The sequence below is a fragment of the Gopherus evgoodei genome, chromosome 10, assembly GCF_007399415.2.
Source record: "Gopherus evgoodei ecotype Sinaloan lineage chromosome 10, rGopEvg1_v1.p, whole genome shotgun sequence".
Classification (NCBI taxonomy): Eukaryota; Metazoa; Chordata; order Testudines; family Testudinidae; genus Gopherus; species Gopherus evgoodei.
The window spans coordinates 66,061,253-66,077,077 of NC_044331.1; the positions used below are offsets into that span (position 1 = coordinate 66,061,253).

The 15,825-nt window shown below is 42.5% G+C and overlaps 1 protein-coding gene across 4 annotated transcripts in view; it reads right to left on the minus strand.

Moving 5' to 3' along the window:
- Positions 1-514: 514 nt before the first annotated feature.
- The window catches only part of TNFRSF17 (TNF receptor superfamily member 17), a 48,164-nt gene continuing 32,853 nt past the window's right edge, over positions 515-15,825 (minus strand). The window contains exons 3-11 of one of the 4 annotated variants that reach the window (XM_030578059.1): positions 13,817-13,975; positions 13,398-13,475; positions 5,115-5,342; positions 4,397-4,522; positions 3,666-3,798; positions 3,152-3,157; positions 2,967-3,103; positions 2,490-2,636; positions 515-1,742 (exon numbers count right to left, since the gene is read on the minus strand). In XM_030578059.1, the coding sequence (XP_030433919.1) occupies positions 1,474-1,742; positions 2,490-2,636; positions 2,967-3,084 (534 nt within the window). In that variant the 5' untranslated portion in view covers positions 3,085-3,103; positions 3,152-3,157; positions 3,666-3,798; ... (2 more) ...; positions 13,398-13,475; positions 13,817-13,975 and the 3' untranslated portion in view covers positions 515-1,473. Of the gene's footprint in view, positions 1,743-2,489; positions 2,637-2,966; positions 3,105-3,151; positions 3,158-3,665; positions 3,799-4,396; positions 4,523-5,114; positions 5,343-13,397; positions 13,476-13,816; positions 13,976-15,825 lie in introns of all 4 variants that reach the window. The other 3 variants (XM_030578061.1, XM_030578062.1, XM_030578063.1) reach the window with 3 other exon arrangements.

Here is a 15,825-nt window from a genome sequence, read left to right on the forward strand (position 1 = left end):
CAGCTGCTCACCGCACCCAGCTCCGGACTGCTCCAGCCCCAGCTCCACACTGCCTCAGCACGGCTGCTGCTGCTGCTCTGCCTTCAGCTCCCTGGGCTGCTTCTCTGGCCTCCCTGGCTCCAGTTGTACAGCTCTGCTCCCAGGGCAGGTCTGCTCTGCAGGCTGCTTCTGTGAATCTCTCTCAGCTCTCACTTGCTTCCTAGGCTGCTTGTCTGGCTCCTCTAGCTCTGGTTGCTGCAGCTCTGCTCCCAGGGCAGGTCTGCTCTCTCTGGGCTGTGCTCTGGCTTTTTAGGCTGCAGCTCTGCTCCTAGCAGCTTAGCTTGGCCCCCTACTCTCACCTTAGCTCGGCCCCCCTCTGTCTGACCCAGGCAATTTCAGCTCACAGGGAGGACAGGACCCACCCTGGCCTTCTGTCTCTTTCATTAGCCTGCCCGCCCTGTCAATCAGGCTGACCTGGAGCATTGGCCTCTCGCCATTGTTCCTGGGGACTGTCAGTCTCAGGGCCCTGATTTGCCATCGATCCCTCCCTTTTTAGTGCTGGGAGCTAGCAACCAAACACCCCCACTAAACGTTAGTAAGGGGATAACTGTCCCCTTACACTTGGATAGACAGTGCTCTAGTAATACAAAGCTGATTATTGCTGAGCACAAACAGCCTTCATTGACTTAAATGGGAACTGCAAGTGCTCAGCAGCTTTGAAAACCATAACACTTATTTGGATACCTAGGCATACCTAATTTTAGATTGAATTTTTAGCATGTAGCTAGTTGATACTCCTAGTAAATCCCTGCTAAGTACAAAAGATCATTATGGAGCCCATGTTAAAATACGGAGATTTTACATTTTTTGAAAATGTTTGATCCATAAAAGAAAGCCCTCCTCTACTATCAGGAACCAGATTGGCAGTTAAAGGTTCTGCAATACCATCTCCTCTTCCAGTATAGCTCACAGCTGATATCTTAACTGGATATAATTTCATATTCCATAAATGTATACAGTATTAGAGCACTTCCTTTGCAAGCATTTCCATTTTCACTGGGCCCCAAAGTCTCAGAATCTGGATCTCTGAAGTGGTACAAAAGTGATGCTACATACCTTTTTCTTTTTCCACCTCTTAGTACTACAAAAACATTTTGTTACAAGATTTATTTGTGTGACATAGTCATTAAATATATATTTGAGCTTGCTTATTGATGGCATTTATGCACATCCAAACTTTTGACTAGTAAATATAGTCTTTACTGATAGTGCAGAAAAGTTTTCCCCACACAGGGGTTCTTATAGCTTATAAGTTCCAGTAAATAGCTCCCAAGGGAGACTAAAATTAGAAATAATATAATACCAATGAAAGTTAAATGTAAGAGCTATTGTACTATCTTTCTCTACTGACAGCAAATAATAAAATTTATGAGTATACCTATACTGGATGAGCTAATTGATTATTATATAGTAAAAAATGCTTCCATTTCCCTATCACAGAGTCATCATTGCACCTGGAATATAGCTGCAATATTCAGAAGTCTTTGTGGTGACCAGAACAGTAGCTCCTTCCTCTGTGGCTGGTAATGGGAATGAAGTATCAAAGCCAGTTTGGAGTTTCACCAAGCCACAGTCCCCGCAAGTGCATTCCTCCTCTGAATACATCAGTGATGCTTCACTTTGGAGGGAATCTCCAATTATATCTGTATTCACACTGGTCTCAGTATCAGCCTTGAGTATAATATTCAGCTCCACTGCAGACTCTATGAAGATATGAAAAGATATTTTAGTTCACGTGTCATGCTAGCTCTGTAGTAAAGTCAAGTCATAGAATCTACTAAACGTGTCCTCTGCTCCCAAATTTAGGATGAGTATGTATGGAATCTATTGTATATTTACTATCATATACATAAATAAAATTAACAGAAGCATCTTTGCTGTAAATATCTATGGATATGAAAAGGTCAAAAATTAATTTAATTCTTTCTGCCTCAGGGAAAATATACTTTATATATGGCTTTGAGAGGCTACAGGGTTGAATCAAGTCAATTTACACTTTATAAGCTGTGAGACTAATCTTCCATTTTTATTCTCCCGCCGGGTAAAATTCCTTTTGACTTCAATGGCAGGAAGGACTGGGCCTTGATAAAGAAATTCTGTTAAGAGATTATAGCAATTTTCCAATGCAAAATAGGATATGCAAGTTAAAAATATATATTGAAATAAAAAAAACAAATATGACTCTGTAGCAAAGACCAGCGGGCTCCTAACTACTGGCTATAATATGATATCCTTACCCGTGTTGGGAAGTACTTTTTTCCACAGTTACCCCCATTGACTTTAGTTCGTCTATTTATGGAATAATGTATTCTCCAACATGAGTAAAACTATCAGAATCTGGTGATGTAGGCTATATTAAAAATTATAAATTAAAACAACATAGCGGAAATTCACAACAATCTGAAAATATTTTACAAAGAATTGTATTTATTGACAAGCATATTTTGTACCTGTGTTTTTCAGTTCTTCCTTTGATTGTTTTGGGTGCCTCATTTTAAACAAGACCATTAATATGAACACTGTGAATGTTAAAATCACTCCTATTCCCAAACCAATCCAAAGAATTCCATCTGATACTTTTACTTGACCTGTAGTACCTTTTAAATAAAGGAGACATATTATGCACATTAAAAACAACAAGCAATTAATAATAAATACATGGCATAATCTATAAGCCTCTCACATATCTAAGGAATAATTTGTTTTTCTGGTGAGTGACAGCTAGGTAGCTTGAAACATTTACTTTTCCTAACATAGTTCAGTTGATATATAGAAGACTGTGTTTAGGTCTTCAATCTTGTACAGATTTTATACTTGGTCTTGTAAACTTTAGTGTCATTTTTCATGGTTTATATTTAGAATCAATGCAAAGTATAAATGTGAAAATGCACAGCACAAACAAATAATGTTACAGAATTGGTACTTACTCTCATTACAATAGCTCTGACATGAAAAAGGTGGCTTACTGGAACATCGAAGTTGACAGGGTATACAAGATTGCAGCAAGCTGTCAAAATACTCATTTCTGAAGCAATGTTGAGCCATCAGGGTCAGTAATTAGTGAACTAGGAAGCCACTGAAATGGTTAACACGTAAGGACAAGCTAAGGAGGAAGAATGTTTCCACTTCTCACTTTGTACAAACAGTAGTAAGTGTGGCCAGCAACAGCAGCTAAATATCAAGGTTCTTCTTAAAAAGAGTATATTAAATAATAGGGATTTCACCCTGAGGCCTCTCAAGGGACTCTGGCTGCTCATTTGAATAGCAACTGCAGATTCAAGTTTCTAGACGGACCATCCAGCTGGATGGAAGTAATTTTCAATGTAAATTCTGTCTGAAACAGAAACTGATTATTTATAGAGGACATTTCTCAAGCAGGTGCTAAACATTATACACTGTAGAAAAAGTCTGAGGATGCCTAAACGAGCATTTTCATCAACAGATAGTCCCTGTATTCAGGAGTTTGTTGTATTCTCTCTCTCAAACTGATGGATCTGTACCAATTATATCTCATTCTAGACTGCAAACTTCTCCATGAAGCATTGGTTCAATTTTTATTCTTTTCTGTTCCATTGCCACCATCAAACAACATACTGTATTGTTGATGAATAGAGGGGAAAAAAGAGGCATGCTGTACCTCTCCTCCTCTTGGATCCTCCACTTCCCATTGGCTGGGCTGGGAGGATGGGCGAGCTGATTGCTTCTCAAGTTCCCTTCCCCGCCACCTTTTTAAACAACTCCTCAGCTTTTCAATAATGACTATGAGATTTCAAAGAGAGAAGGTGGGTGAAGTAATATATTTTATTGGCCAACTTCTGTTGCTGAGACAGACAAGATTTTGAGCTTACACAGAGCTCTTCAGGTCTGGGAAACTAACTCAGTTTCCCAGACTCGAAAAAGAGCTCTGTGTAAGTTCAAAAGATTGTCTCTCTCACCAGTAGAAGCTGGCCTAACAAAAGGTATTGCCTCATCCACTTTGTCTCTCTAATATCCCAGTACCAACACAGCTACAACAACACTGCATATATGAGATTTCAGGTCAGTCCAGAAAATCCAGTGTCCACATGGACATGAAGTCACTCAAGGTAATAGGCCTGGATGTATTTATGTAAAATACTTGTACCCTCCTGAGCTATTCCAAATATGCAGACATACCTTCAAAAGTGGCCACTGATTCTGAGTGCTTCTGTTCGTGGAGTTATCTACCCAACAATTAAAGCTCCCAAAATCAGCTTTTAAAATATTAGCCTGAAACTATCTTGACGTTTACACTAGATAAACAACCTAGAACAAAACTATAATTGAAATAAGGAATGTCCTGCATCTGAAATTGGTTACAAATGGATAACTTTCTCACCCTGAGCCACCCTGGTCTTCTTTTGCACTATGTATCCATCTAGAACAGTGGTTTTCAACCAGGGACACGCGTACCCCTAGGGGTATGCAAAGATCTTCCAAGGGGAACGTCAACTCATCTATTTGCCTAGTTTTAGGCTACAAAAAAAGCACCAGCTAAGTCAGTACAAACTACAATTTCATACAGACAATGACTTGTTTATACTGGTCTATATACTATATTATATGGCAACATCATGTGCGTACACGCACTGTATTAGACATGCGTTTTATGTCATTTACTGATGTATGCAAACACATTAATGAGGCTGAAGTTGTCATAGAGATTCAGAATATTAGTGCCATGGCCTTGCATGGATAAATTTAGATCATTCAGATTGCTAAATGTATCTGTGAAGTAGGCAAGTTGAGCTAACCACACAGAGGCAAGAGGGAATGAGCTATATTTTCAATTCTACAACACACGATGTCATTTGATAAGGGTACTTTCTTGAGAGAATCAGCTGCTTTTTTATCAAGCATGTTTTCTGCAAGCACCATAGTGGCAGGCAGAATAAGATCTTCTGAAATTGTGTACAGCTAATTTGATTTTGCTACAAGAAGGGAGACAGCATATGAAGCTTCAAGTGCTTTTGTAGAAATACTGGAAGCTTTTTTCATTTTAAGCTGCTAAATCTGGAACTCAGAAAGCTTTCTTTAAAAAAATTCTTCTGTCTTACCTGCATGCCTGGGGTGTATTGTCTTCAAATGTCATTGCAAATGCGCTGGTTTCATACTGTTAATTGATAAGAGTTTCTCCGCAAAGGAACACAAAGGTTGAGGTGGATCACTATTTGTAGAGATGTGAATCCAAAAGCAATATATTGTTTGCAGAACTGATTATATCTTTTTTCAGTCATCAGTAATTTCTTGCCATTTTCAGGTTTCAGAGTAGCAGCCGTGTTAGTCTGTATCCACAAAAAGAACAGGAATACTTGTGGCACCTTAGAGACTAACAAATTTATTTCAGCATAAGTTTTCGTGAGCTACAGCCCACTTCATCAGATGCATAGACTGGAACATATAATAAGGAGATATATATACACATACAGAGAACATGAAAAGGTGGGAGTTGCCCTACCAACTCTAAGAGGCTAATTAATTAAGATGAGCTATTATCAGCAGGAGAAAAAAAAACTTTTGTAGTGATAACCAGGATGGCCCATTTCAGACAGTTTGACAAGAAGGTGTGAGGACACTTAACATGGGGGAATAGATTCAATGTGTTTAATGGCTTGGCCATTCCCAGTCTCTATTCAAGCCTAAATTGATGGTATCTAGTTTGCATATTAATTCAAGTTCAGCCTGTTGGAATCTGTTTTTGAAGCTTTTCTGTTGCAAAATTTCCACCTTTAAGTCTGTTACTGAGTGACCAGAGAGGTTGAACCAGAAAGTCTCTATGCAAAAGAATAAATAAACACAAATCTGACATCAGGAATCATAATATTCAAAAACCAGTAGGCGAACACTTCAGCCTTTCTGAGCATGCTCATCTTCCTGAACAATGAAATAATTTCTCTCCTTTTTAGGGAAGTGCTTGCAATTAGCTTCCCAAGAAGGTAATCTGGACAAGACATCAGCCTTAGTGTGCTTGTGCCCAGACTTCTATGTAACTGTGAAATCACAACTTACAATTCTTCCAACTACCTGGCATGTTGCCCTGAATCTAAAGAGCAACGGAAGGGATGCATGGTACATCCTAACCACAATCTTCTTCAAATGCAAATAATGGTGAAAATTTTCTATAGAGTTAACTACTGACAGAAGTTCCTTTCAGGTAATGCAATAATTTTTCTCCAGAGAATTTAGACTCTAATTGTAATAAGTCCCCACCCTCTCGAGTCTTTTGCTTTCTAATACTTACGTCAATACTGCCCCCAAACAGTAAGCACTAGCATCTGTATGATATGAAAGGAGTTTAGGCTAAGACAGGAGCCACCATAAGAACTTTTATCAATTCTGAAAATGCTAAAATGACATGCTGTTGACCACTGAAGTAGTTTCCCTTTCTCACCCATCCTATGCAATGGTTTTGTAATACTGGCTAAACCACAAATAAACCTTCTATAATAGGAGCAGAGCCCTACAAAACTCCGCACATATGTGAGTGTCTAAGACATTGGCTAGTACTGCACAGCCTCAATTTTCTTTTTGTCAGTGAAAACTCCCTCCTCACTGTGTGCCCAAGGTAAATTCCTTGTTTTTAAACTACTCACATTTGATTTAGGTTCAGTATGAGATTAGTAGCCTTAAGCTTATCACAGACCATTTATAAATGTATCAGTTCTTGCTCAAAGGTTAGCATGCACCACCATATCACTAAGTAAACAAACGGAACTAGAGAAGCACATCCTGCAATACCCTCTTCAAAAAAGTCTCAAACATGGCCTGGCAATACATGAGCTAAGCATCACTTTAAATTGCCACAAGCCTTATCCTGCTGTGAAAAGCAGTCTTTTTCCTGTCCTTTGGATCCACTCCCACTCATCAATACACATCTTTACGATCCAGTGAGGAAAGCCAGACTGAAGATGCAACAGCATCCAGGGTATCATATATTTGTGGTAATAGATAAAAATTCATTTTATTTTCTATACAGAAACCCTCCGACTTACGCAATCATTCCGTTCCAGAAAGCCTTGCGTAACTCGAATTTTGTATAAACGTATATCCGTACGTTATACAAAAATTTCCACAACTTGAAAATCCTATTTCTGGCTTATGGGACTTTTTTCGTAAGTGCGAATTTGCGTAAGTTGGGTCTTGCGTAACCCAGGGAGCGTCTGTAGTCCACTCTGTAATAGTATGCTACATTGCATTAAACTGTTCTGCCAGTAGGTGGTGTTATGTGCTCCATAATTTAACTCAGCATATAATATACCCAGGGCCGGCACTAGCAATTTCGCCACCCCAAGCACAGCGGCACGCCGCGGGGGGCGCTCTGCCACTCGCCGGTCCCGCGGCTCTGGTGGACCTCCTGCAGGCGTGCCTGTGGATGCTCCACCAGAGCCTCGGGACCAGCGGACCCTCTGCAGGCACGCCTGCGGGAGGTCCACCGGAGCCACCTGCCGCCCTCCCGGCAACCAGCAGAGCGCCCCCTGCGGCATGCCACCCCAAGCACGTGCTTGGCGCGCTGTGGCCTGGGGCCGGCCCTGAATATACCTGACAGCACATTAAAGATGTATCTCTCTGGGGTGGAAGTTCTGTAACCAATCCATATCTGGTACATCACACAAACAATCTGGTGCTGCCATCTTTTTCTTAACCAGAACTATGGGTTAGGCCCAAGGACAGGTTGAAGGGTTAATTATCCCTTCTCAATACATTTCTTCAATGGCTTGTGAGCCTGTTTCCTCTTTGCTTCTAGTAAATGATGAGATAGCTGTGTTAATGGGCCTGTTTTCTCCAGGATCTGTCTTGTGCTGGACCAGTGCTGTACAACCTATATTGTGCTGGACACAGTGCTGTACAATTACTTCTGATTCTAAACCACAAAGTCTTGTAGGCCATTCTGCTTCTCATTTATGTACAGCTAGGCTAGAACAAGTCCTATAGAAACTCTGAACGCTCACCTTTTCCTCCTTCTGCTTCTTATTTTTTTTCTGTACCAATATTTACTAGATCCACTCATTCACAGCTTTCCCTTTTTTTTTTTTTTTTTTTACTATTTGCAGAAACATTCATCAAATGGACAGGAGTCTGTTCCTGCTTCAAATCCACAAGAACTTTGGCAGCAAAGGTTCCCTCAAGGACCCAGGTCTTAAAGTAGGTCTTGATAAACCCCCTATCTTTCCTGTGCTGTAATAAAGCTACCACATCATGTAGCTGTTATGATTAGGGCCCTGAGAAAAACTCTAGAATTTTTTTTAGAAAATTAACGACAGTGGCACTGGTAAAGTCGCGATTTTCACAGGCTATGCACAGAATGCAGTCAGCGAAAGGACACTGCTGCATTCCTTTGCATAAAATTGACATCTCTCCCTGCAAACTATTACAATTACTCTGGTGACTGCCGATTTTTTCCTCCCTCTTTTCCTTTCTCCTGCCTAGTGCCCCCCTGTCCGCCAAGCTGTCAGCAGCTGGTTTTAAGGGAGGCTGCTTGGAACATGAACAGCTGCAGCCTCATCATGTATGTGGAAGCATACCTGGCCTTCAAGTCCACTTGTAACTGCCATGCCCACATGGTGTTATTGTCCAAACTCAAACAAAAACAACAAAAACAGTTCCTCCAACCACCCTGGGCGACAGTTCCTGTGGAATTTCCCTCTTTTCCTTTCTAGTGTCCACTGCCTCCCTTCCCAGGCCACTCTGGCTGTCCTGCTGATAGTGCTTCAGAGATTTCTTTTCAGGTTCCCACTGCCTCCTCTCCTAGGAGACTCAGGGCTTGTCTACATCAGAAAGTTGCAGCGCTGGTGAGGGAGTTACAGCGCTGCAACTTTGAAGGTGTACACATCTGCAGGGCACCACCAGCGCTGCAACTCCCTGTTTGCAGCGCTGGCCGTACTCCCGTTTTGTCTCGGGTGTAGAGGATCCAGCGCTGGTGATCCAGCGCTGGTAATCCAATGTAGACAGTTACCAGCGCTTTTCTTGACCTCCGTGGAAGGAGGAAGCCTCTGGTAATCAAGCTGGTTTCCTTTCCCGGTTTGCTCTCTCGGTCCCGGAGCCAGCCAGCAAACCGCGGGGAAGGAGACCTGCTTGCTCGGGGTTCCGGGACCGAGCAAGCAGGTCTCCTTCCCCGCGGTTTGCTGGCTGGCTCCGGGACCGAGAGAGCAAACCGCGGCGTTCCCGGTTTGCTCTCTCGGTCCCGGAACCCCGAGCAAGCAGGTCTCCTTCCCCGCGGTTTGCTGGCTGGCTCCGGGACCGAGAGAGCAAACCGCGGCGTTCCCGGTTTGCTCTCTCGGTCCCGGAACCCCGAGCAAGCAGGTCTCCTTCCCCGCGGTTTGCTGGCTGGCTCCGGGACCGAGAGAGCAAACCGCGGCGTTCCCGGTTTGCTCTCTCGGTCCCGGAACCCCGAGCAAGCAGGTCTCCTTCCCCGCGGTTTGCTGGCTGGCTCCGGGACCGAGAGAGCAAACCGCGGCGAAGCTGGTTTCCTTTCCCGGTTTGCTCTCTCGGTCCCGGAACCCCCCTTGAAGCCGCCCAACAGCGCTGCAGTGTGGCCACATCTAACACCACTTGGAGCGCTGGTTGCTGTAAGTGTGGCCACTCTGCAGCGCTGGCCCTATACAGCTGTACTAATACAGCTGTAACAACCAGCGCTGCAAAATTTTAGATGTAGACATGGCCTCTGGCAGTTCTAGCTCTCCAGAGCTCCCTATTCCAAGGAGCAGACAGTGAGAGCCTCATGTCTACTCTCTCTACCCCTTATATGCCCAGCTCTCAGCCATGCTTTCCCTTACCAGGTCTCTTCTTCTCTAGGCCTAGATGCCCTCTTTTAAAGCTTGTTTGGGTCAGCTGATGAGGCACAGGTGCACTGGCCCTGCTCCCTTTTGAAGGGCCAGTGTCACCCTGTGACACTAGCCCTCCTCCCCCACCAAATTGCTGCAATTTTTTCTAACAGTGAGGAGGCAGAAGTAGGTATCTACATGCAGGGGCGGCTCCAGGTACCAGCACGCCAAGTGCGTGCTTGGGGCGGCAAGCCGCGGGGGGCGATCTGCTGGTCGCCGTTAGGGCAGCAGGCAGGCTGCCTTCGGCGGCATGTCTGTGGAGGGTCCGCTGGTCCCGCGGCTTCAGCGGACCTCCCGCAGGCGTGCCGTTGAATCCGTGGGACCAGGGACCTCCCGCAGGCAAGCCACCGAGGGCAGCCTGCCTGCTGTGCTTGGGGCGGCAAAATATCTAGAGCTGCCCCTGTCTACATGTGCCATTCATGCTCAGTATGGCTCAGTGTGCACAGAGGTATCATGTAGGAGCAGCAGTTTCAGGAAGACTTGGCAGTTACTGTGCACTTCCAGATCCCTGCTGAGGCCACAGCTGTTTGTATTCCAAGCAGCAGCACCTCTGCCTCACATAATACCAGCCGCCAAGTCTACAGCAAGTAAGCCAGCTTTGCATTCTGGCAGGCAGGCACCAAGTGGGAGAAGCCATAAAGGATGAAGTCTGCAGCCTCTGGAGTAAATCACAGCAGTTTGGGGCAATCACTTGGAACTCCTGCTCTAGCTTGATGCTGCCACATGCCATGAGCTCCATTAAGCACAAGACCAGCATGCAGGGATACCTGCTTCTGCCTCCTCCATTGGAACAATCATTATATTGGGCAAATTTTTACAATTTCCGTTCAGGCTGTGACACTGATTTTCTCAGGGCCCTTAGAGGGAGGACAAACTTGTTCATTGCAAACCAACTGCCTATAAATAATTTGCTTCACCTGGGCCACATCTTTAAAGGTAGTTCCCACACTGAATTTGTAGGACACCTTTCCTAGCATTTATTACACAGTTATTAGGCATAATTAAATCCATAATGAAATTAGCTCATCTACTATCTCAGCTTCCAGACTTTTTCAAATTCTAGAGATTTAATTTTTAAGCCCAATTTTCTCAATTTTGAATGAGTGCAGTCACTATCTCCATTTGAGATCAATTAGAGAGCTCAGTTTTGGATCTTTTGTTCCCAAGCATGGTTAGCAAGTCTGGTGTAATAGCTGTCAAGTTTGAGTCAGAGTCCACTATTCCGGTGCATTTCACATATTCTGTTATACTTTTAATAGCTAAATTCTCATTATTGTTTTTTAACTGCCTGAAGGGTTAAAATCCATGTGCATTTTATATAACAACCTGGTATATGGATTGTGCCAGCTCTTTCTCAGACCCAAAGTCCAGAGTTTGGTCAAAAGACCAGAGGCCTAGCAAACAGTGATTAGGCAAGAGAAAGCTGGGGTAAACAGACAGTCTTGTTTTTGCTAAAATAGGCCTGGTCAGCAAATTGCCAGTGTTAGAGCTAAGAACTAAATAATTGTGTCTTATTCAAAATTGCAAATTATCAAAGGATCCCTGTTCCTATTGTGTCAGTCTCTTGTGTTGGGAACGTTCTTCCCACAGATCCAACCTTGAGTTTATGAAAAGTTGGCACATGTCAGTATAAGATATGGCATCCTTCTACCTCCCTTCCCAGGGACCAATGCCTGCCTTAAGACATAAAGGGACAATCTTTATTGCTATATACTTTCACTGTTTTTTTTTTGCTTTAACCCCTAGGAATGTACCTCTTGGACAATCAAAGGAGTTGCTCCATTCCTATGGACCCCAAATCAGAATTCAACATATATATTTTATACTAATAACATTTTATCAAAGTATTAATTAAATGTTAACTTGCTAACTTGAGACCATGGGCGTAGACATTATGTAACCTTTTAACCACTGGCTAATGTGCTATCTTGTCTTGCTGCAAAACCTATCCCGGGGTGTGAAACTACCTACCCCGTCACTTTCCCTGCCCATGGAAAATCTATATATTCTGTTGTAATCAATTGATTGGCAGTGTCTCTGAGCCTAATAAGCAAGGTGACATTCCGCCAGCACTGTGTGTAATAAACTCCTATGCTTGGTCTCTACACGGTGTGGATTTATGTCCTTCACTGCCCAAACCCAAACAAAAACTGTCAGCGCAATCATTATACCTCCAAGCTTGGGCCCTTCATCTTGATGGCCCCCTTTCCCAACTTCAGTGAGATTTCATCCAATCTCTAGCATTATATTATTAATATTTTTGTAAATGAATACAGTTATCTACAAGAGCGGACACTAGTGTTTTATCCCTTAGCCTAGTGTTTCCCAAATTTGGGATGCTACTTGTTTAGGAAAAGCCTCTGGCGAGCCAGGCTGGTTTGTTTACCTGCTGTGTCCGCAGGTTTGGCCAATCGCAGCTCCCACTGGCCGCGGTTCATTGCTCCCACTGGCCACGGTTCGCTGCTCCAGGTCAATGGGAGCTGCTGGAAGTGGCGGCCAGTACGTCCCTCGGTCCGCACCACTTCCAGCAGCTCCCATTGGCCTGGAGCGGCAAACCACAGCCAGTGGGAACCACAATCGGCTGGACCTGCAGACGCGGCAGATAAACAAACCAGCCCAGCCCACCAGGGGCTTTCCCTTAACAAGCAGCGTCCCAAGTTTGGGAAACGCTGCCTGAGCCTGTTTTATCTTGAAAAACTTGTAGGTCTGAACAATTTAAAAAAAATTAAAATGACAAGATTACAAGGGTACCGCCCCCACATTACTGTGAGTTGATCCAAATAGCTCCATTACCTCTTTTTGGGCTCATCTACACTAAAAACTATTAAGTCAGAGAACACAATTACAACACAGTTGTCCTTGAATCTGGTACAACACAGATAAAATGTAAAAAGTTGGATAGTGCCTAACCATAGCCCAGAACTAAGTTAAAAGTCCAAGAATTTACCCTGGTTACAGGAACGCATATAGGTCCAATCTACACTACAGCTTTTAACAGTGTTGTACCTGTATCTCCTGACTTGTTAATAATTGTACTGCAGATGGTGTCTTATCTGAAGTTCATACCCTGAGGTCCTAACTCAGTTTTCACTCAGGCAAAGTCTCATTGTCTGAATAGAAGATCTGGATGAGTAAGGAGTACAGGAACAGACCTAGGGTCTAGAGCCATTTCTTTTCTATGTTCAGTGATTGCCAGCTTTATCTGAAGGATCAAAAATAGACACCGTGTAGAATCAAGCACGTGAGTTTATTACACACAGCACTGGTGGAGTGTCACTTTGCTTATTAGGCTCAGAGACACTGCAGAACAATAAATTACAATAGATTATATAGGGTGCTCATTGGACAGAGAGAAGCGATGGGGATGGGTTTTCCCAAGCCCCTGATTAGGTTCTAGCAGCAAGACAAGATAAGTACAATAAGCCAATGGGTCTAAAAGATTACATAATGGCTCCACCCATGGCCCAAATTAACATATTGCTGACACACAGATAATTACCCCCAAACTATGTCTATTACAGTGTATAGGTTAAATCTCAACTTGGGGGTCCAGGGGAATAAGGTATCCGCTCTCCCGGTTGACCAATAGGTACATTCCTGAAGATTTAAAGAAAAAAGCAGTAATTAGTGTTTAACAATAACAATTGTTTATAATTTACCTTTGCATTTCTGTGGGCTAGGAATAGCATACATCTGTGAGGGGAGTGTGTCATAACTTAAGTCAATTATATTAGGCCTCTCCCTGAACTCTCTCTGGGATCTGAGGGGTATTGTACCACTATCTCCTCCCTGCATTAAGAGTAACTGTGAGGCCTTTCTCAGTGCTTCATGGGTCTATAACTCACACTAAGTATGCCCAATTACATTCAGAGTTACGCTGACTCCACTCACTGACTTGAAACACATAAGGTTATCTGTTTACCCCAGCTTTCTCTTACCTAAGTATTGTTCTCTGTTAGCTGGCCCCCATGGCCCAGCCGAGCTGTGGACTTCAGGCTTATATGAAAAGTTGTTAGCAAAAACTGCAGTTAAGATCTTACATCAACAGCAAATGGATTTTGGCCCTTCATTATTCAATTCCTGCTGTTCTGTGTAAGCTGTAGATAAACAGAAAATTCATTTTACTTATAGGGTTCTTTTAAATCTCTGTAAATAGATTCTCTTTTTCAATCCTACAATGATTTCTACCACAATATCTTCAAAACCCCATGTTCTATTAGAAAATTATGAATATATTAATAATCTACACATATTACTTTTTTCAAATTGCATTGGAATATGGTAATGCAGTTTTAACATTTGATTTTCTGATTAAAAGGCTTCTAGAGATTGATAACAGCAAATCCTGCTGTCAATAAAATGAATCCCTTCTTACAAAATTTGTAAGAGCATATTCATAATGCAGATATTTCCATTTCAATATAAAGTTAAATTTACTAATTTGTAGTTTCTTGATCTATTTTTTAAATAAAGCTTATAACTCAAACAGTCTTTTCTTGCCAGAGTAATTTTCCATTTTTAAGCTTTAATTAATCAAAAAAGGACATTCAGACAGTGTATATTCTAGTATTTGAAATTACTACCACTATTTTTCACCTCCAACTTAACAATAGTTAAGAGAAATGATACTGTATGGTGCAGGGGCAGCTTTTAAGCTTAATATGTATAAGAAAAGAATTACCGGGCATGATTAAGGTTCTTTGGTTCCTTTCATGGCTAAACCATGACCTCCTGTGAGAAGGGCTGTGGAAAGGCAAAATTTAGATGAAAAACTCAGTAACCTTGAGGTTATGGAGTTTCTGCAGCATTGTCCTACCAGGGTCAGGATACAGATAGAGCAAGAAAGTAGTCATCAGTAGTTCACAGTCAAGCTGAAAGGGCATATCAAGTGGGGTCCCACAGGAATCAGTTCTGGGTCTGGTTCTTTTCAATATCTTCATCAATGATTTAGACAATGGCATAGAGAGTACACATATAAAGTTTGCAGATGATACCAAGCTGGGAGGGGTTTCAAGTGCTTTGGAGGATAGGATTAACATTCAAAATGATCTGGACAAACTGAAGAAATGGTCTGAAGTAAATAGGATGAAATTCAATAAGGACAAATGCAAAGTATTCCACTTAGGAAGGAACAATCAGTTGTACACATACAAAATGGGAAATGATGGTTTAGAAAGGAGCACTGCAGCAAGGGATCTGGGGTCATAGCTGATCACAAGCTAAATATGAGTAAACAGTGTAACGCTGTTGCAAAAAAATCAAACATCATTCTGGAATGTGTTAGCAGGAGCAGGAGTGTTGTAAGCAAGACACGAGAAGTAATTTTTCTGCTCTCTCTGCTCTGATTAGGCCTCAACTGGAGTATTGTGTCCAGTTCTGGGTGCCACGTTTCTGGAAAGATGTGGGCAAATTGGAGATAGTCCGGAGGAGAGCAACTAAAATGATTAAAGGTCTAGAAAACATGACCTATGTTGGAAAACTGAAAAAAAAATGGGTTTATTTAGTCTGCAGAAGAGAAGACTGAGAGGGGACATAACAGTTTTCAAGTGCATAAAAAGTTGTTATAAAGAGGAGGGAGAAAAAATGTTCTCTTTAACCTCTGAGAATAAGACAAGAAGCAATGGGCTTAAATTGCAGCAAGGGTGGTTTTGGCTGGACACTAGGAAAAACTTCCTGTCAGGGTAATTAAGCATTAGAATAAATTGTCTAGGAAGGCTGTGGAATCTCCGTCACTGGAGATTTTTAAAAGCATATTAGATAAACACCTGTCAGCGATGGTCTAGATAATACTTAGTCCTGGCATGAGTATGGGAACTAGACTAGATGACCGCTTGAGTCCCATTAAGTCCTACAATTCTATGATTCTACAGTGTCTGTTGAGGAAATGGGAGATCAAAGGCCATTGTGACATCGGAGAAACATAGACTGTTTCCAGAAATCCCATGGA